General features: G+C 28.7%; 1 protein-coding gene and 1 long non-coding RNA gene across 2 annotated transcripts; one reads left to right on the top strand and one right to left on the bottom strand.

Annotated features, from left to right (window-relative positions):
• Nucleotides 1–399: 399 nt before the first annotated feature.
• Nucleotides 400–6695, top strand: LOC107437744 (uncharacterized). The gene is made up of 3 exons (XR_015429307.1): nucleotides 400–661; nucleotides 4706–4854; nucleotides 6516–6695. It is a non-coding gene; the product is annotated as an uncharacterized LOC107437744 (long non-coding RNA).
• Nucleotides 6696–18756: 12061 nt separating this feature from the next.
• Nucleotides 18757–21949, bottom strand: mus201 (rad2 superfamily protein mus201). Its single transcript, XM_071186627.2, has one exon. The coding sequence runs from the start codon at nucleotides 21822–21824 to the stop codon at nucleotides 18882–18884; it is 2943 nt and encodes a 980-aa protein (XP_071042728.2). The 5' UTR covers nucleotides 21825–21949; the 3' UTR covers nucleotides 18757–18881.
• Between the last annotated feature and the right edge of the window lie 9 nt (nucleotides 21950–21958).

Genomic DNA, 21958 nt, shown 5'->3' with positions numbered 1-21958 from the left:
GTTACTGCTTAGTAAAAGTAAGGAATATTAAGTTTTAATTTAAAACCGCTCAATTAAAAAAAGCATAATATTTAAAAATAATAGTAATTATAAATTAGCATTCATTTACCATTCCAAATAAAATTATCATAAGTTTGTCCCGCGTTTTGAATTTGTAGCGCTGATAGGTGGAATATTGTTTCAACAACTTTACTATATATTGAGTGTTTTTTTAAGTAGTTTTTTGCTTTGAAAATCGAAACTTTGAGTCTTGTTTGCATTTAGTTCAAGAACATTCTTATCATTGTCGATTTCTTTATCTCACAGATAAATGTGTCATTGCAAATTAGACAATAGAAACGGCAACCTTTACCCAATTATGATGCATTAAAAATAGCAAACGATAATTTATAAATTTTCGCTAGTTGACGAGCGCTCCATTGCGAGTTTAGAATACGATGAACGAAATTCAAATGCACATGTTCGCGTCATCACACAGTCGTAGCTGCTCACACCTTATTTTTTCTTTGAATGTTTACAAAGAGTGCTTTGACGTGGTTGGAGTTCGAGTTTCAAATGACGAATTAAAATTAAAGAAAAATGAAATCTTCCCATTGTAATAAGTTGCCAAAACGATCTTTCGTTCTGGGAAGGAAGTTCTGTTCAGGACAGAGAAAGAGAGGTAATAAAATTGTTCATGGTATTTAAAAAAATTATTTTAGAATTTATGTTTTTCATACTATAAGAATATATAAGCAAAAATTACTCACCTTAACGTTAAAGGAAGGATGTTGTGCGCAGGACAGAAAAAACAAACTGATGAAATAAAAATTATTTATTGTATTAAAAATATCATTTTAGAATTTATGTTTGTCTACTAAGGTTTAGGAGAAGAGTTTTGTATGGTACAGAAAAAGTGAAGTAATAAAAGAAAAATTAGTTTAGAATTTAAAATATCAGTTTAGAATTTATGTTTTTTATACTGAAAAAATGTAATGAATGCAAAAAAATATAGAAACTTCCAGAACGCAATTTCATATGATATTACGTTCTGGGATTTTCATACGATATTGTTTTCTGTGAGAGAAGTTTTGCACGCTTCCAAAAAAGGGGAGATAATAAATTAACAGTATTGAAATATTGTTTTAGAATTCATGTTTATTATATACTGTTAAAATATACACTTCATAGAATACATTGTCATATAATATTGCCAGAATGCATTTCTCACTTTGTTAGATAGTTATTTTTGTTTATGTAACTTTATTCGCATCAAAATGTTCGGAGTCATTTTGAATGCTTAAAAAAAAAAAAAAAAAAAAAAAATCATTATTAAATGAGGAATGCCTTAAGAATTTTGATTTTATGGGATGAGGAGGGGCACAATCTTTGTTACTTAGAACAAATATAAATTTGAAGAAAAACTAATATTACAAACTTATGTTCATGAAAATTTAAAAAAAAAACCCAAATCAATCATGATTTTCAGAAAGTTTTTAGGAAAATCATAGTTATGCTGAAAATGGTTTTCGGGTGTTAGGGAGTAAACCCTCTTCTCAAGAGAATATATCGCTCATTTGGTGAAACAATGACGTAACTGATAATTACTCTATTTAGGTTGATTTTGCAATGACGTAACTGATAATTACTCTATTTAAGTTCATTTTGCAGTTTTATGTATAATATATACGTCATTGTTTCACCAAATGAGCGATATTAATGATGGAGATGTGAAAACAAACAAGGGTGTTGTTAGAAGTCTAAATTGAGTAAAAATTCAGGAAGAAAACCAAAAAATTAAAAATGAAAAAGAATCTTTTAAAATTATAATTTTGGGAAAGGTTTAAGAAAAATTTTTGGTGTTGTCAGGGATTGAGGGAAGTGAAGTACTGAAGTAAATTGCCTGAGGAGTATTCCCCTCTGGCAGTAATTTTTTTTTGTATATTATTAGGTCTCAAACGATAATTTTTGTAAATTTCAAAACTCTCCTCTAGTTTTCGGCGTTGTAGTAGAGAGAGAAAATTATCAATCCAATACTATAGTCATTATATACTATAGCCATATAGCATTATATACTGTATAATAAGCCATACAAGATTATATATCATATAGCACTATATACTATAGTCATTATATACTATAGCCATACTTATAGCTCTTTAATTTATTACCTTAGGAGCACATTGTAGCGATAGAATTGGCATAAACTTTTCTCTAGTTTTCAAATATGCCATCAGAAATTTTCTATTTTAAACCATAAAAAAATTATATGCCAAAAAAAAACTGGATTTTTCCTGGAAAAAATCGTATTTTCGAAAAATATTTTGGTCACAAAATGCTGATTCGTGTTCGAGCGCACAAAAAAAGAAAAAAAAAGAACATAAGTATACAAAAAATAAAAGGCCCTGCAATTTTTCCAAGTAATATTCATTTTTGAGCTCGATAGCCTGGACTAAAGGAGGTTCCTAGGAAAACGGAGTTTCACTGGTTTTCCAATAAAATCTCTATTTTGTTTTTTGTTTTTTTGAAAATTTTTCAAGTTTTATTAATTGCAATTTATTTCTGCCATTTTTTACATATTGCCACTTCTTTTAAAAAGTTTGTTAAAAAATAAAAGTTCTATGTTCAGTATGCATTCTTTTAAGTCTTTCTGCATTTTATAATAAGTTTTTTTTTTATTTAGTGCAAAACTATGTGATGACTTAAGGTTAAATGGGAAATACCTTACTTAAAAGCCGTTCTAATTAAGAGACATTTAAAATAATGTAATGAGAAACAATCAGTTACTGCGACAAAATAAAAAAAATGTAGTGGGAAAAGAGGGGTAAGACCGATTAGTTAAGATTCGAAGGCCTGTTGGAACTTAACTGTTCGATCTATAAATTGTCATATTTAATCAAGATATTCATTGTTTAGTTGTGTATAATATATAATTCCTGAAAAGTCATAGATGTACTACTTTTTTTTTTATAAATTATTTTTTTCTAGAAAATAGTCAAATTACTCGGTCAACTAGGGCAGTGGTCGGCAAAGTTTTTAGCCAAAGAGCCAAATATGAACATTACAACAATTTTTAAAACAAATTGGGAGCCAAATCGGCTTGTTTAGTAAACTTTTATTACACTAAATAAGTAGTACACTAAATAAAACTAAATTTCATACTTAATAAATATTTATTAATGCGAACAATGTGCTTGCATCTCCTTGGAAAGTTTGAGTAAGTCAGGTTTGTATGCTGTTGTTTTCAATTTTAGGCATGATTCCAAGTTCTCATCAATAAGAGGACTTCTCAGTTTACTCTTGATAATGTTCATGCGTGAAAAAGATTGTTCGCATATATATGTAGAACCGAAAAGGTAAAGAACAGCAAACGCGAGCTTTTTCAGCTGATCGTAAGAGTCAGGAATATTATTCCAAGCGTTGAATATGATCATGTCTTCCTTCTCCAGGTCATTCAAAGCAGACCACTTGTATTGTGATGCCAATTTGTACCCCCACTCCTTTAGAAAAAGTATGCGCGCATGCTTGTGGTACCTTTGTATCACACCGGAGTACCCCGAAAACATACGAACAATTTCAGCCTGTAGCTTGTACATGGTTTGTGTTTACGTTTACGAAAACTAATAAACTTTAACTCGATGTTCGTTACCAATTTTTACTACAATATAAAATTTTAATTACCTATCTATCTTTTAATTTAAACAAAAAATTATACATGTTCTCGATTCATAGAAGAATTTTAATTTATCAAAATAAGATGTAATCTTTTTTCTTAACAAGTTTTTTTTTAAATGAAAATATTATTGCGCCTTCCGTAGACATTTGTGCCAGAGCCGCACTTAAGGAGCCAAAGAGCCACATGCGGCTCCGGAGCCGCACTTTGCCGACCACTGAACTAGGGTACTTAGTGTGGTATTTCAAACTAACCGAGTCATACCTCGGTAGTTAAGAACATTAGTTAAGAACATCAACATACAGAACAGCTGACATCACATAGGTAGTTAAACAAACATATCTACCCTGGCGCCTTGAACTATTCAACAACAACACGCAAATATGGTAGGTCCATCTTCGTGATTAGTAAAGTGTCCGCTAAGAAATATAACTAATTTCTACTCGATCGAGTTGGCCTCACCCTACTCTTTCCTCCATTAAATGTTGGAATTTTAAGCACTTCCCTATTAGAAAAACAGGCTTTATATTTGTATTTCATAAATATCCTGTGTTATGCTGACTGTAATGTAAGAACCACTACAAAAATATAATTCCCATTCACTAGTATATAAGACATGTTAACCCGATTCTATGATGGGGTACCTTTTTCCTAAAATAAGGTTGACATTGTCGATGTCTACTCTCCCCACATTTAACGACCCGGGCGTGATGTGCACACGCCTACCTTGACAAAAACACCCACTTCGATTTTAACACGCCTACTTCGATGAGTTCTCCATTAAAGAGTTGACTTGCTACTTGTGACTGCGACATTGTCCACCTCCTCCCTCTGTATCAGCATTTAAAAAGTCCGGTGATCTTCATACAGCTCTCCCGGCTTCTCACAAAAACAGCAATGAATCAACTAGTGGTATCCGTTCATCGAATTCGATCACAGATAAAATTCTGGCGGGGAAGTACTGTAAGGTTGACATTGTCGATATCTACTCTCCCCACATTGACTAAGAATAATAAAAAATAAAATCTTATTTAGATTTGCTTATTTTTTCAGATACACTCGCAAATTTAGAGCCGAAGCAGCATGATGCGCATTTTGAATATCCGGAAATTGATTTAAGTTTTAAATTGTGCCCATATCCAAATGGTGTTGAGCTTCTGAAATTGTCTGAACTAACAGATTTACCGATTTCCCGAATCAAGGCAAGTATATTTTAATATTTTTTTACGTTCTGATTCCATCAAATTTTCTATGTTTCTTTCAACTTGAACTTTAAAACTAGCTTTCGAAGACTAAAAGTCTAAATCAGGGATTCTCAACCACTGTGCCGCGGCACTTATGTGTGCCGCCAAATTCTTAAAATGTGCCGCCAAATATTAGAAATGATGCAATAAAAATTATAATGCTTTTTTTTTATTATGAGTAATGTTTAAATTGAAGAAAAGTGTGTGTATATATATATATATATATATATATATATATATATATATATATATATATATATATATATATATATATATATGCCCGCGTGAACATCTCTGTCAGCGATTGTCTTGTCTCTAACAATCTTAAAATAAGATGGAAGTGTTTAAATTGTATATGACACAAAATTTTAAAAAATTGTTGTAAGAGCTAATCATTAAAGTAAGCTATGCAATTAATAAACAAATTAACAAAGGACAACTAACAAAAATTAAGCTAACAATTAATAATTAGCAAAAAAAATTGTTAACAAGAAATCACAAAAAAATTACAGTTAATGTAAAAAAAACTAACAGTCAATAACTATAGAAAACAAGCTAACAATTAATAACTAACAAAAAAATAAATAACTGTTACTAACTAATAAAAAATTGGTCGAAAGAAATAATTAATCCCTTAATAAATGCGCTTTTGTAGTACATATTATTTTATTTCACATTCAAAATTATTATCACAAACTATTTAACACAGAACACAGTGTATTATAGTTAAGTAAACAACTTTTAATCTAATTTTTTGCCGTCAAATTTCGAAATCGTTAAAAGTGTGCGGCAACAAAAAAAAGGTTGAGAATCACTGGTCTAAATCCATCAACAAAAATATGTTGATCCGGAAAAAAAATGGCGATAATATGTCAGATTTTTCAAAATTTAATTAACATTTAACACTAATTAATCATATTATTTAAAATAATCAGTATTAAATCAGTTTAATATAGGAACTAAGTACAAGAATATCGGATAGTTACACATGATGTTCCCCTTAATTTAGATTTCGAGTCAAAATTGAAATAAAAAAAAAGTATTCTTAGTTGGGAATAGCAAATAAGTATTTAAGCAAGGATGAAACAAAATCACTATCGAAATCTCTCGAATAAGACAGGATATAAAATAATAAAAAAGTCATAACTAGTTTGATTGCTTGATTAAGCTTAGAGATGTTCCGAGTATTTGCCTTTTAACTCCTGTTTTCTTCTATCATTTTCAACGCTGCCTTCTTAAGTAGTGATTAGTAAGATTTTGATAGAATTTTAATTTTTCGTCATTTAAATATTAATATATGATCCCTCATGTGTGTACAAGTTTGATTCCAGTTTAGAAACCATGATTCTAAAAAGACACATTTAGTGTGTTGTATAATAAGTTCATGAACATTTTACGATATACTTAGATTCTTCAAAACCATTTTAAAGACGTAGGAAGAATAATTTTAAATTAAATAATAGCTAATGTTAAATTTTTGAACATTTTTCTCTTTTGATTGTGTTTTAATTTAAATAAAATAATAAAGAACGAAATAATTGTATTATTGGTATGTTTTATTTGATTCAAAGAAAATGATATTGCTTTCTTTTTTTTCTTTTCTTCTTTTTTCTTCTTAGGAAGAGTTCCAAAGGAGGAGAAATATGCTCAGAAATCGAATAAAGCAACTGGATGAAAGATACATTTTGTTCACACTATTTATATCAACAATTGCACTGATTTTTGCATGTTTATTCATTAGTTACTGTACAAAACAAAAAATTATTTTCACATAAAATATCGTTTTTTTTCCTTGCAAACCGTTTAAATTTTTTATTTATTTTATATGTATTTAGAGACGTATTTTTGGTAAGCAAAATTATCCTATCTATATTAATTATCCTACATGAAACTTGTAAATCGAAATTAAATTTTACGGAATAATTATTAGAAATGAATTATTACTTTTATAGAGAAAACGAAATTTTAAGTATGTATTACGGCTCTAAATAAACAAGTACTGTGGTCCTATTAAAAAGTTTTAAAATTATATTAAAAAATAAACATAAGTTTGGTTTTATAATAGGAAAAATTACAATAATAGAAGAAATTAAGAGAAAATATTCCCTCTTTCGAAAATTTAATCTTCTGAGATTATAGAAAATTCAAAAATAGACAGATTAAATACTTCTACTATACGGAGATTACGATTATCTATTAGTTTATTAAAAACGTCTAAATCGGAAAAAGTAGTTTTATGATAAGAACCAACATAATACATTATTTTTCAGATTATAAAACTTCGGAAAAGTTAATAAATAAAAATACAATAATTGTAATAGTACAGTGTAGTGCCATACTTTAGCAAAATACATCTCTTCTCTAATATTTAAATAACAATAAAGATTCACGTTTGCATAAAAAGTACGTTACAATATGCTTTCAATAATTCAAAACTTGAAAATTTTTTAAAAACTAACACCACATATGTTTTATTTGAATTAAATAAAATATAAAAAATATGTATTAAAAATAAAAACGGATTGTTTTTATTACTTGGCTATCTTTACAAAACTATATTATCTAAATAAAGAGAAAAATCGAAACAAATTTTACATAATATCCATTGATTTAATTTTATGATTCAATGCGAAAAATTAGTAAACTAATAAAGTATTCCACGAAAATAACTTTATTTTTAGGAATAACAAATGAAACCAAACGACAAATGCATTTTTTTATTAAATGAATAGTGTGGCAATCAATTTCTAAGAGACCAGCCCCCTGGAGTATGCAAGAAATAATGCTAATAATATTTTAATTTTGACAACTTATTCGATTTTAACGTCTGAAACACGAAAGAAAAACCTAGATAACAAACGAAACAAGATGAACAAGTTTTGCGTGGGTAGTTAATTTCCATACAAATAACTACATGCGCTGATGAAAAATTAATGATCTGACATTGTTACACTTCATAACATGAATAAAATAATTCTATTGTTTTACAGATAGCTATGTGCACGCTAGGCTTATTTCTATCATTAAAAATATTTTTGCAAACGATAACATTTTCTCTCGAATATCAAAGTCGGAAAAATCAAATCATGCTGAAATTTAATCTTGTTCTAAGTGTATTTTAAAGATTTAATTTTATAAAATAAATTAAAAGTGAATTTGACTTAGGAAAGTGATAGAAATAATTTATGTTCAATTTGTAGCCTGTTTCAAATTCTCGTTTCTGTGAACTTTTGTTCTAGGAGTACGCATTTCTAAAACATTTCCTTAAAGGAATTGATAATTTTTGATACAGCTATTCGTTATTAATAATTAATTTGATTGAGAAGATCGCAAAATGGAATAAATAAATATATTTTGAAAATCGAAACAAAGTTTTCAATTTGTAGAAAATTAAAAATCAAATAATTAGTAAAATTTGTCATCATCATCAGCATTGGCACGACAGCCCTTTGTGAGCCTGGGCCTTCCTCAGAAGCTTTTCCCATTCTGTCCTTGTAGTTTCCAAATTTGTAGAAATTCAATTTGAAACCTGTCAAAGAATATATTTTTTAAACTGGTTTACTAATATTTCTTTGTGCTCTTAAGTGCCGGAAAAGAACGAAAAATATCTGAAATTTTACACGACATTTAAAGTCAATTATTTGTCAAAAATATGAATGAATGAAATTTATTCCGAAAGAAAATAATTGGGTAAATTTGAAAGAATGAGAAACGTCTCTAAATTATACTTGTCAGAAACATTACTTATTTATACGAAAAATATAAATCTATGAACTGGCATTAAATTGATTCCAAAAGATAATAACTAAAAAGTTTGGAAGATTATGGAAAGGTCTTTGATTTTGAATTCAGTTCACAAATATACTTTTCAAATACAATTTATTTCTAAAATCGCAGTTATAATTTAGAAATTGGTATTGATGATAAAAGGAAGAAATTTACATTCAAAATATTTTCAATTTACTGTTGTTAAAAATATTATATTTGAATTCAATTCCAAAAGATATACTAAATTGAATATATTTTGATTCTGAAGATGAAGATACAGCATTCAAACTGAAACTAGATCATCTTTATGTCATTATGAAACTAGATCAAAATCGAGTCCGAAAGACTTGATTCTATGAATCATTTGCATTTTCTTTTTCATTGGATACATTTTAATTTTTAAGGAATTAATAATTAGATACACGTCTTTCGAATCAAAATTCAATAACGAATTCATTTTTCCATTTCTCAAATTCCCGACTTCTATATGATTTTATTTTGCAGTTTCAGCAGTTGTTACTCGTCAAACCAAAAGCAACATAGAGATATCTAGAATATTACTTGTAATTCAATACCAAATACTCGCTATTAGCAAAAGATTTTTTACTATCTTAAAAATGACAGTTTATCAAACTAACAGATGTACAAAGAAAAGTAGAATGTTTTTATAAATTTAGTACCCAATACTGGTAATTTAAAAATATTACTCTATGAACTGATATGAATCCGATTCCAAAAGATAATAATTGGATACATTTTGATTTTAAGGATGGAGAATCCTCCTTCAGACACAAACACGTTCATTCATATCCATATCTTTCTCAAATTCATGTACTTCTAAGATTCTTTTCAGTTTTAGGAATTTATATTCCTCGATCTAAGAACAATCGAAAAATATTGTTACTTGATCTATCTTTCATGATTTATTGCTGGATTGTAAGCATATTTGTTCTTTACACTTTACTAGCTAGGATATATAAAGCATCACAACCAAACGTGCCACTAATGCTATCCTTTTCCGAGACATCAGCAACAGCTTGCAGTTTTGCATTAAGATTTGTCCTCCTAGCATATAAATCTGCTTTATCAAAACTAATAAGTACCTTAAAAAAGGTACCAATACTGTCATTGAAACATTCAAAAACTCAGCGGAACAATGGAAAAATATTTTTTATTTTTGGCATTGTTGGTTTGGTATTTATTTTGCTTCTTTCAGAAGCAAAAGCTGTTTCTGAATTAACATCAACCAACGGTTTCGAAATCTTCAAGAAAGCATATTTATTTACTTTAAAAGTAAATAATGACTCCAAATTTTATAATGAAGCCAATGGTTTTGTGTTTATTACTCACATCTTGTACATTTTGAATTTGTATGGGGTGCCTGGGCTATGCTTAATTCTGATCTGCATCGTCTGCAAGTATGTGTGTTTTTTGCAAAACAATTTAGATTCCAAAGTTAGGGATTGTGATGTGAATGCAGAGTTGAGATCCTTTCTGTTGAAATGCTGTATTTTACACATGGCAAAATTGAATTCATTGATAATTGAAGTGCAACACGTATTGTCTCCCACTCTCTTTTTTCTTTATGGATACTTACTCTGCAGCTTGTTTTACATTGTGAGCCTCACAATTAGTGAGTAAACAATCAAATATTTATTCATAACTAAATCAAAAGTCGTTCAAATAGAAGTAAATTTTATGTGATTTTGGACGTCTGCCCCTTTGTTAGCAAAAATATACCAATTTTCCAACTTCGTCACACTTATGTAAGAATTAATTTATTATTCATAATGCAATTTGCTTTACAAATTTTAAAATTTTCTCCCCATTGAAAGTTGTTATTTTTATCCCTGAATTCAGTGTCTAATGTAAGCAAAGCATCATTCATATTCCTCCCCTTTCACCTTAGTCAGTAAAGATATAGAAATCGCAAACCTTAACTAATTCAAGTGAGAAGAAGAATACAGTATATGTCCAGTTAGCAGCGCCTTCTGTTGATAAACTTTATTATAAATTTTGATACTTAGTAACAATAAATCTTGTTTTCCAAACAGTAAGCAGCAAACTGTACATTTCTATCTCTTTCTCTTGAATTGGTTTTTCACATCTTCTGCCATTTTTTATGCCTAATTCTTTTGTATCGAATTTCATACTTTAATTAATTATCATATTTTTCACACTTTAATTAATTATCATATTTAATGAAAGCTTCTTGTATCATTTTTATTGCATGTAAGTGCACGCACGATACTATGATTAGTAGATTAAAAATTTATAAATATTTCCCTTTTTTCCCCCTCTACCATAAACCAATATTTTTAGAATTCCAAGTTGAAATACAAAACATATTTAAATATAACATTATTAGCTGAAAAAAATAAGCATATTCAATTAAAATATAATCACATTAAAAGTAAATTCAAACAGACTGCATAAAAACAATCCATATAAAAAACGGTTACATGCAAAAGAAAGTTAAACAAGTGTATTAAGTCATGCAATAGAATACCTATTTTCTATAAGTATACTTATAGAAAACTACTATTATCATATAAGTATACTATTATCATATATGATAATAGTATATAGTATACTATACTATTGATATATAGTATACTTAGTATATAGTATACTATACTATAGATCAGGGATGGGCAAACTACGGCCCGCGGGCCAACTGTGGCCCGCCGGAAGATTTTATCCGGCCCGCGGACAGAATTTTAACTTGCCGATCCGTGCCGAATATAAACAATATATATCCATTTTCGTGTCTACTTTGTTCAAAGCTATTTTTGTTCCTTCTTTTTCAACAAAGTACTGATGACCTTTTTAATTTCTCAATTTTTTTCTACTAAACGTAAATTGATGGAAATGGTTAGCACAGTCAGCTTCAATTGATAAAATGTTGTAAGCAGAAGTTCTTTATAGAATAGCTATAGAATGGCTCCAAACGAGGGTTTGTTTTTCTCGAGGAGCAAACACACGGAATTTAATATAGGTGAATACATCACGTGTAACAGACTGCATTTTAAGCTCCAGCGAACGGATTTTTCTGCCGGCACGAGTTCTTACATTATTTACTGCGTATGGAAAAATTGCGTACATACAACGTCAAAGTAAATAATGGAAAAATTATTAAATGTATAAAATGGCTACTGTTTTTTTGAGTTATTTGCAAAAATTTTTCACACCAAAATGGCAACTAAAAAACGCAAAGTTGATTTAAAGTGCCATGCGTTCACTGATGAGTTGACATCATTTTATTTTAGAAGTTAGAATTTTTATTTTAGAAGTTTTTACTCAACCCACCAAACTTTTTTTTCTCGATCTTTGGCCCTCGACCAAAAATAGTTTGCCCATCCCTGGTATAGATATATAGTATACTATAGATATATAGTAAATATTAAATATATCTGCATGAAAAAGTGTTACATCACATTTGAATTTTGCAGTGAATCTAAAAACATATTTTCTCTTTTAGGAGTAAACAGAGGATTAGATGATGTTAAAAAAACATACATTGTGGTTTCTTTTTCTGTTCTCATTGTGTTTTATCTTATACTAAGTATTAATGTTGCCAGGATTCACGAATTAATGATGCAGCTGCGAAGTACTATCTTACATTTTGCAATCAAGTCAAATCTGTCAGATTCACAAACAACAGCTCTTTTTGTGAAAGTGAAAGAGCTCTCTCAAAATGCATCCATCACTGGCTGGGGCATCTTTGTCATTGATAGAAGTTTTGTTTTGGCTTCAGCTGGTGTGGTTATTAGTTATGGAGTTATTCTGGCACAATATAGTTAAAAACAACGATTATCTTAACCATAAGAAGTGCTGTAAAAAACAATATTCTAGAAATTATGCTTAACTTTGTGAAAATGTGCATCTTTCTCAAATTACTTCCATCTCTGGTTGGGGCATCTTTGTCATCGATAGAAGTATTTTTTGGCTTCTACTGGAGTGGTTATTAGTTATGAAGTTGTTCTAGTATAATACATTTGAAAACAATATTTGTTTAATACACATATAATTTACATTACCCCCTTAAGTTGTGCGCTTGGGTTAATTCGAGCACGCTAAACAGACCAAACTGTGCACACTCGAGATAATTCGAGCAGCGTTGTATTTTATACTGCTATAATTTTTCACACTCGAATATAATCGAGAATTGAAAATAACAATGTGAAAGTTAGAAGAAAAAAAATCGTTTTATTGATATTTATCATTTACATAGGATTGTAAGCTATAACTTATTTATTTAAGAATAAAATATAAGTCTTTTTCTATGGAACAAAAACGCAGTATATCAAATTTGTCCACCAAAAGAAAAGTTGAATCAGAAGCGGCAACAAATGGAAACCTTTGAGCAGAATTTTTTGGCCGGTTTTTTTCAAAAAATCTGTGCCTTAAGGGGTTAAAATTGTATGAAGAACTAGCATGAAGATTAATAAACCAATAAGAAAAAACCAAATCTTTCAAGGATTTGAAAAACACCATTCTATATGCCTATCTTTGTAAAAGTGATAAAACTCTCTCAAATTTCATCTGTCACTGGCTGGGGCATCTTTGTCACCTATAGAAGTTTTCTTTCGACCTCTGTTGGTGTGGATATAAGTTATGGAGTTATTCTGGCACGTGGTAAAGACATTAACTTTCAAATTTATGTGTGTATTCCTAAACATTGTGTTCACTTTTAGCCTGAAATTGAAATTTAAATGAAATCTGACATTTCTGCTTACCATCTTGGAATAACTCTAAAATTGCACTTTTTCTATATTTTTATCTTTATTTATTTTTTCTCCTTTTCAAAATCATTTCTAAGTATAAATGCAATCACTGTAAACATTGATATGAACCTTATTATTTTAAAATGATTCATTTATTTTGTTACTTTGTTTTCCTAAAACCAATGAATGAGAACGTAGAAATGTTTTAAATTAAAATGTTAATTTTCAGATCTGAAGATATACTGCTGTATAATGCTTAAAAAAATTCCAGCATTATGCTGGAATATGAAGATGAAGGAAGAACAGTTTATGTCCATTTTCACAAAAATGATAATTGCATTATTATCTGTGCATTTTGAGAATTGCTAAATTGCGTCAAATCAGTGAAAAAACTGACTCTCCGCAAGTTATGATGCAGTGAAGTTGAGCCGCGCTGTGGAATATCCTTTATTTTCCGAATCAGCTTTTATGGACACTAACTGTTCTTCTTCTGGGGTCTTCATATAAATTGTGACAACAAAACCTCTGATATGGTGGCAACCTTTGATCTAGCTTCAAACTCAGGGGTCACATATGACCCACGAATGGTTGCCCTAGCCTTATGAATGAAAAAAAAAAATTAAAGTGGCTTAAAAAAATTTTATAATTTTTTTTTAAATCTTTTGTGTAATCTGACCAACTGTCCAAAATGAAAGAAAAAAAAATTATAATTTACAAACCATATTTTAATCATTTAAAGAAAACTTTTTTAGGCATGAAAACAAATAATGTTCAAAGATTTTTGCGAACAAAAGGTAGGTGTAACAGAAACTTTTTAGTCCAAAACATTAAAATTATTTCACAAAGAGAAATGTCTAATTTCATTAAAAAAAATAATAATGCGTGCAAGCTCTTTCATTATTTTTACATGCTAATGTTTTATAAATATTAATTAAATTTTTTTTTAAAAAATTAAGTAGAATAATAAATCTGTGCTTTTTTATTGTTGTTGTAGTTCATTTACGTCGTACTAGATCTGCACAATGGGCTATTGGCGACGGTCTGGGAAACATCCCTGAGGATGATCCGAAGACATGCCATCACAATTTTGATCCTCTGCAGAGGGAATGGCACCCCCGCTTCGGTAGCCCAACGACCTGCACGCGAAATCGAGCACTTTACAGTAGAACAGTTTAACGAGGACCCATACCGCACACCCTCGGTCCTTACGCAGACTGATCCAAGTGGTCACCCACCCGCACACTGACCGTAGCCAGTGATGCTTGACTTCGGTGATCTGCTGGGAACCGCGTCTTAACGATCAGTCCACTGCGGGATTGTGCTTTTTTAGAAAATTGAACAAGTTTGGTTTGTTTTCATAGGAGAAATTAAATTGCTTTTAATTGACAAAACAAGTTCTCACATTGCCGACCTCAAAAGCATAAATATTTAACTAAGGGTCCTCCTTTCCAAATGGTCGGGCATCACCACACTGGAAATTTCTTTTATAACTGCTTTAATTATATAGTTTTGGAAACATCCCATTTCTCTCAAAAGAAAAATAAAGAGGTAAGTATGAAAGCTTTCTCTTTTCAATTAAATAGCAAGTTAACTTTCAGAGAAAGAATATAGCATAATAAATAAAAGGCAAATACTTTTCTTTTATCAGCTTGGCTTTCTATAGAAGTAAAAAAAAAGTCAATAAAAGGTTATATATTTATTAAGCTTAACTCTGTTATGCAGATGGCACACCAGTATCCCCTTTATATATATATTTTTTTCTGATGTCCGAATGACAAGCAAAAATATATTTTGGTATTTTTTTTTATCATAAAAAAACAGTCCAACAGTTAATAAAAAAATATTGTTAAATAATTGGAAATACATTTGTACTAAATTATAAAATCCTAGAAAAAGTAGGTTGAAATTTTTTTTTCCATTCATATTTAATAATTTATCAATAATTGATTGTGTAAATTAAAGAAATTTTAATGATGAAAAATGCTTTCTCTTAGATGTAAATAAGTGCACATTTTAAAAATTACTGCTTGGAACTGAACCGTTTTCGGAAAATTTTACCTTTAATGCAGGAAAAAAAAAACAAAAAAAAACACACACACACACCAGTGTTTCTTACTGTATTTTATAACCATAAATTATTAAACTGCTAAATACAATATTTTTCAATTATTTTTTCCGAGATTAATATAAATAATGAAAATACACGAAAAATATGTTTAATAGAAATTCTGCATAAAAGGGTTCAGCAAGCACAAGATTAAACTAGTTTGAAACCTATGGCTTTTAAATTTAAAAAAAAAAAACTCAAATAAAAGAATAAAACAAAAGAGCTAACCATAATAAATATAATGTTACATGTTCCCTACATTAAACATTTTTGAAATGTTTAAGAATAAGCCTAAAATGAAATAAAAACAGAGATAATGCAAAATCATTTTACTTTGAACATTAAAATTTAAACATAAATAGGAAAAATAAAATTTTAAAACACAAACATGTATTTTTTTCCTTCCCATTTACCCTAAAAATATAATATTAAAAAACTGTAAATAAAAATTACTATTTTAAATACTATTCAATTTGCAAGAGTCATTAAAAATTGGCAACATATAATTGTTCCTTGTGATACTTAATTAATTAATGGAGTAGTACCAATTACTACAATACCAGGATTTTCACAATTAATCGAGCATCAATGTAGTCAATAATAATTTGGCAGTTTTTGTAGACACCCTAGAAATTAAAAAGTACTGTGGGAAAAAAATCTATAAAACAAGGTAAAAAATAAAACTATTTATTGAAACTTTTAAAAAAATTTGCAATAATGGGAAGCATACATATATTGTTTGATACAATTTTCAAACTATAATTGTATTGTTAATAGGAAATTCAAAAATTTATAAACAGATAATTAAATAAATTAACAAGTGTAAAATTAGAATTTTATAACTAGTATGGATACATCAAATATTTAGTGTTTCTTACAAGTATGATATTCTTTAAACCCAGTAGGTATTATTGAAGAGCTTAGTGGGGTAGTAACATTTTTGAAAAATTTGAGATTTCTCGGAAAAAAATCTTATTTTAATCAAATTTAATTATACAACATTTATTTTCTCAGGTTTTTAAAATCTACAAATCTCAGTGAAAGAAAGTTCCAAGTGCATTCAGAAACAAACAGTCAATGAGTAATCTTAGAAAGCCTCTCTTTTGGCAGCAAATTGAAACACAAAGACTGAGAACTCTAGGATGTAAAAAATTTAAAAGAGTGTAAGAGAAATTTTGCCAATTGAAAGATTGTGAATAATAAATAAATTCAATAAAAATTTCCTATCGCTGTTAAACTTTAAAGCTAATTTATTTAAATTCACTGAAATGTCATTCAGAACCATCATCCATTCAACTTTTCAAAAGAGAAAAAAAAAAAAATAAATAAAAACAGGAATTACAGTTATAATACACTACAGAAGCTGTCTCACAATAAGTTCCACGTATTTTCAAAACAAAATTTTATATAAATGGTCAAAAGGGTTGGTCTAATTCCTCTAAGTATGAGTTAAAAAAAAAAAAACTTTAACAAACATATAATACGTACAAGAACAAATGATAAAAGAATACAGATATTGTATTTTACAGTTTTCGTTGATTCCCCTGTGTAAAAACCAAACTTCATTTCTGAATAGTTGAAAATAAGTGTAAACAGTACAAAAGAACATTAACAACACAAAACAAAATAAAAATTTATAAGATGATTATTTATAAGATGATTAAAGTATGTAAATATAACATAATAATAAGTTATAATATACTTTAAGCAGGCAAATATAAAATTTTAAAATAAATTAATATAACATTTACTTCTAAAAAAAACAAGAAAATCAATATTTTACAATAAATGATTCTTACATTATATATATAAAAAATGATCTAAGTAGCAAATAAATTAAAGTATATATTTGATGTATAAATATTATTAAGGCACAGTCATATAAGAACATCTATATTAAACATATGGTGAAGATTTGTACAAAGTTTAATTTCTCAATGAATATTTAAAATACATCTTAAAAAAAATATGTAATACAGTCATTTTTACACATTAAAAGTAATTAAATTTTCTGAAATGCATATTTTAAATTTTTTTAAGAGAATTCATATCATTGGGCACAGTCTGCTGATATAGATATAATTGAAAATTTAAATAAAAGAATTACAGATAAACTGGATTGCACTGTTGACTTGTAAATGATGAAAGCAGGCAAAAATGAGTAATTTTACTTGCTGATTTAAATTAGCAAACTGAAGCTATTTTCTTACAGTTTGTATAAATATCTCATAGTAATAACAAATTCACAACTTATTACTTGATTAAAAACGTCATTTACTCCCCAAAATTCCAATTGGAAATAACAACATGTTTCAAGTGCTCAAAAAAAAAAAAAAAAAAGTTTTTTTTTTTTTTTGGGTGTTTGAAACATGTTGGCTGTTAAAATAATAACAAGGTTTAAAAAATAGTTTGAACTAAAGATTAATCAGCTAGCAAAATTAATTTTTAACTTTAACATTGAATTTATAATTTACAAACAATGCAGCCGAGAAACAAGTCAATTTTAATTCGTCAGGTTTGTACAAAAAATCAAAATTAAATCTATCCGACCACTGAGCTTAAAATTTTGATTACAAGGAATGTATCAGAGAAATCATACGCCAAATGTCCAATCAAAAATTAATTATTTGTTCATTTATAGAAGGAATTAATAATTAAATTATTAGAAGAATAGTGATTGAAAAAATTTGAAAAAAATTCAAAGGGCAACAAAATTGTATTTCGCCATAACATATTTCCCCAATATAAACTTTTAAATATTTAAAATAAATGAAACATGCAAACAATAGAGAATAAATAAAATAAACTATTTATACACTTTAGGGACTATTGTTTACAAATATAAAACTATTGGACCAAATTTAAAGTTATATTAAAAAATATAACTATTATTAAAAATATAACTATGATAATTTTTAATAGAATAATGTCTATAAATAATCCAAAATATTAGAAATTTGTTAGAAATATAAAATAAATTAATAAGAATATAAAATTTATTAGACAGTGTATCAAATATAATGAAATATATTAGATGCAGATCTATTATTGAATAAATATGTCAGAATAAAAAGTATTTGTGTTTTTTTTTTAAGCTAGAAAACTTAAAACTTTTTCCCCCTTAAAAAATGGAACATACATTTTTGTAGAGACATTTTCATTGAACAACAAATTTCAGTGTTACAAGCATAATTTATATAAAAAAAATAAAAATTTTTAAAAACTACTTTCTGCTTGAAAAACAATAAATAAACAAATATACACAATTTTAATAAATATAATGATCTTGCAATAGTCAATATAGATCAGATTGAATTTTAGCATTTTTTTATTTGACTTTATTTTACACCCCATCTGTAACAGTAAGAAAAGTTTTTAAACTTTTATTCATCATCTGAACTTTCTTCACTTAAAACAGGTCCCTGAATTTGAACTTTAGGCTTTTTCTTTATTTCCTTAGCTGTCGATTTTTTTTTTAGTTTCTTAGTTGTAGTATTTTTGGAAGCATTAGATTTTCTTTTGGTGCATTTTGTTTCTTTTTTATCAAGTTCTTTGCTTTCTGGTGATGTCATCTTCTTTAAAGCAGACATTATACGTTTGCTTGGAAATAAATTAGTCTGTTTTTGTAAATTAACAGTAAAAAAACTATCCAAATGAGTCTGGGACTCCCTTTCATTAAGTTTTTTAATAACAGGGAGCAAAGCATCATCGACTTTACTTTTATTCCATCCAAATCGCTCTCTAGTATACTCCCGCAGAGCGTCCAAATCAGGTCGACCCCAAGTAAACTTATCAGTAGATTGATCAATAGCTGGATTTAGATAAGCATCAAACACTTTTTCATCAGGAAAATTCCAATCAAGAACTAGTTTTTTCAGCTTTGAGCGAACTTTATTGTCAGGAGTGGTAATATTTTTATTGGCATTTGTCCACCATTCTTTGAAATCACGCAATACCTCAATATCCTCTCCATGAAACTCACTCAAAATTTCCATCGCAGTCACTGGACCAACTCCATCAATGCCCTCAGTATAGTCACTGCCAGTTAGCATTGCAAAATTTATTAGCTTTTTGCGACTTAAGTTGAAATGGTTGAACACTTCAATGTCCTTATAAAATTCAACATATTTCTGTTGAGTGAAAAAGTTTTTGTACACTCTTTTGCCACCAAAGAGCCACACATCACTATCATCAGTAATTGTTCCATGAGTCATGTTCGCAGAATCGAAAAAGGCACACTGAGCTTCTGCTTCAGTGGGACTCACAATGTACGGGATTCCAAACAGTTGAAGAAGTTCTTTACATTCTTCTACCATATGTTCTTGAACTGTTCTGTTCTGCCTGTCTGTTTTTGCCTGATCAGCTTCTAGAACTGCAGTGGCAGTTTCTAGATCATTTTGCAATTGCATTAAGGCAGCTTCTCTTTCTTCTTTTGAAAGAGAATTATTTTTGGATGTGGATGGTAAAACATTTTCATCATATGAATAGTTTTCAGGATCATCTAATATAGAACTTTTACTTTCAGTGCCACGAAGAGATTCTTCAACAGAAGTTTTATCTGAGATATGTTGCTCTCTACTAGAAATATCAATCAATTTTTCATTTATGAACGTGTTTCTTGCGGGAACATTGCTTGCAACCGATTCTTGATCTTCATCACAAGGTATCAATTCATCCTCACTGGAACAAATATCAATAGTATTATTTTTCAAGTTTGAAGGAATACTTTTCAATGGTGATTTCAGTTTGCTTTCAGAAGTTATTGAATCACCAAAAATATTGCTGCAATCAGACTCTTTTGAGACTTCCTGATGAGGAATAGAATTTAAATCTTTGTTATTTTCCAATATAATGTTCTGCATAGCAGATAGTGTAGTTGCTTTAGAATTAGAAGTTTCTTTTTGAGAGTTTGAATTCAAAACATGATTATCACTAAATACTTTGACATTCTGTGTTGCATCGTCAAAAATATTTTGTTCAGTGACATCACTAGAAATGTTATGTTTTTCAGTAATATCACCAGGAATGTTATTTTGCTCAGTTATATTATCAGACTTTAAAGTTGTTTCCCAATTAGGGTTAGATAAAAATGACTCTATATCTTCAATGGTTTCATAACTTTGCTTTTCTACATTCTTTGGTTTCAGAGGCAATGAAGCTGTTACAGATGACAAATCTTCAGTATTTAGAAGTTGGATTTCTTTTGGATCATCAACATCTTCTTCACTATAATTATCAAAGAAACAACTTTCTTGTTTCACTTCAATCTCATTTCTAGTAGCACTTATTTTATTATCTTGTTTCTGTTTAATAGTTATGGTTTCATATTCACCTAAATTATCTACATCAATATTTTCCATATCTTTAATGAAAGTGTTTTTTGTTTCAGCCATTGAGTCATTTAAAGTATCTTCATTTAATTCTTGATCAGCTGACTTTTCTTTTTTGTGTATGATTTTTTTCAATAGGACATAATGTGAAGTATCATCAGACATGATTTTATTAGTTTCACCAACCACATGATCATTTGTGTACTGAGCAATAAAATCAGCAGAATTGACTTTTCTCAAATCTTTTTGAACTTCTTCTAATTTCTTAGACAAGTTTCGCTTTTTAAGTAAACACTGCATCTGATACTTTGAAAATTCATTGGATTCTTCAGGAAGTTCGACATATTGTTCCCATGTTCGATGTTTCCTGCTTTCTTTTAACGTACTCAAAATTTCTTGTTTAACATCAGGAGGAAGATTATCAAAATCTTCAGAATTTATGTCGATTTGATTCAAGTATTTTATATCCTCTTTACTAAAATTAGTAAATTTCCATTCTATCAAATCAGTATCGGATGTTTCGTAGCCTCCATCTAATGCTGGTTCGGGTATTGGTGGCAATTTAAAAATTTCATCTCGTGCCTTTTCTTTAGGTTTAATAATTTGCTGAGATGATGAGCCACTTCCGCCTGCAACAGCCAGATTTTGAGACGCTAAATAATTAGTTAAAATTTTTAAACCTCTGTCTCTATTCTTTGCTTTACTTTCTGCTCTTCGCTGTTGACGGTTTATAATGGTTTGTCGTTTTAGCTCAGGAAAACCCCCATCAAAAACTATTACAGGTCTTATTTTATAAAAAAGCAATTTGCATAACCTACTAAATAAACTAAGAAGATGAGCATTTGGTACAGATCCTCCTTGGGAGTCTCTATAACCCTTTAAAGCTTGATTTAGCCATATACTTATATCCACAGCAAAGATTTTATTTTCTAATGACTCTAGAGTAACTGGCTGGCCAACGGGAGCTAATAATTGCCAGAGTCCTAATACTCCCATTGTTTAAAATATCTGCAATTTATTTATGTCATAAAATTATTGATAATTATTTAATTTAAATAGTTAGGGTCCTGATTTTCAGTGCCAGAGCAGTCGGTACTTGATGAAAATGTAAATAAACAATTTACCCAGTA

This window comes from Parasteatoda tepidariorum, chromosome 9 (genome assembly GCF_982258835.1).
Source record: "Parasteatoda tepidariorum strain Cologne lab strain chromosome 9, Ptep-v5.0, whole genome shotgun sequence".
NCBI lineage: Eukaryota > Metazoa > Arthropoda > Arachnida > Araneae > Theridiidae > Parasteatoda > Parasteatoda tepidariorum.
Note: the sequence above shows the minus strand (reverse complement) of the source record. Positions and strands in the feature narration are given on the sequence as shown.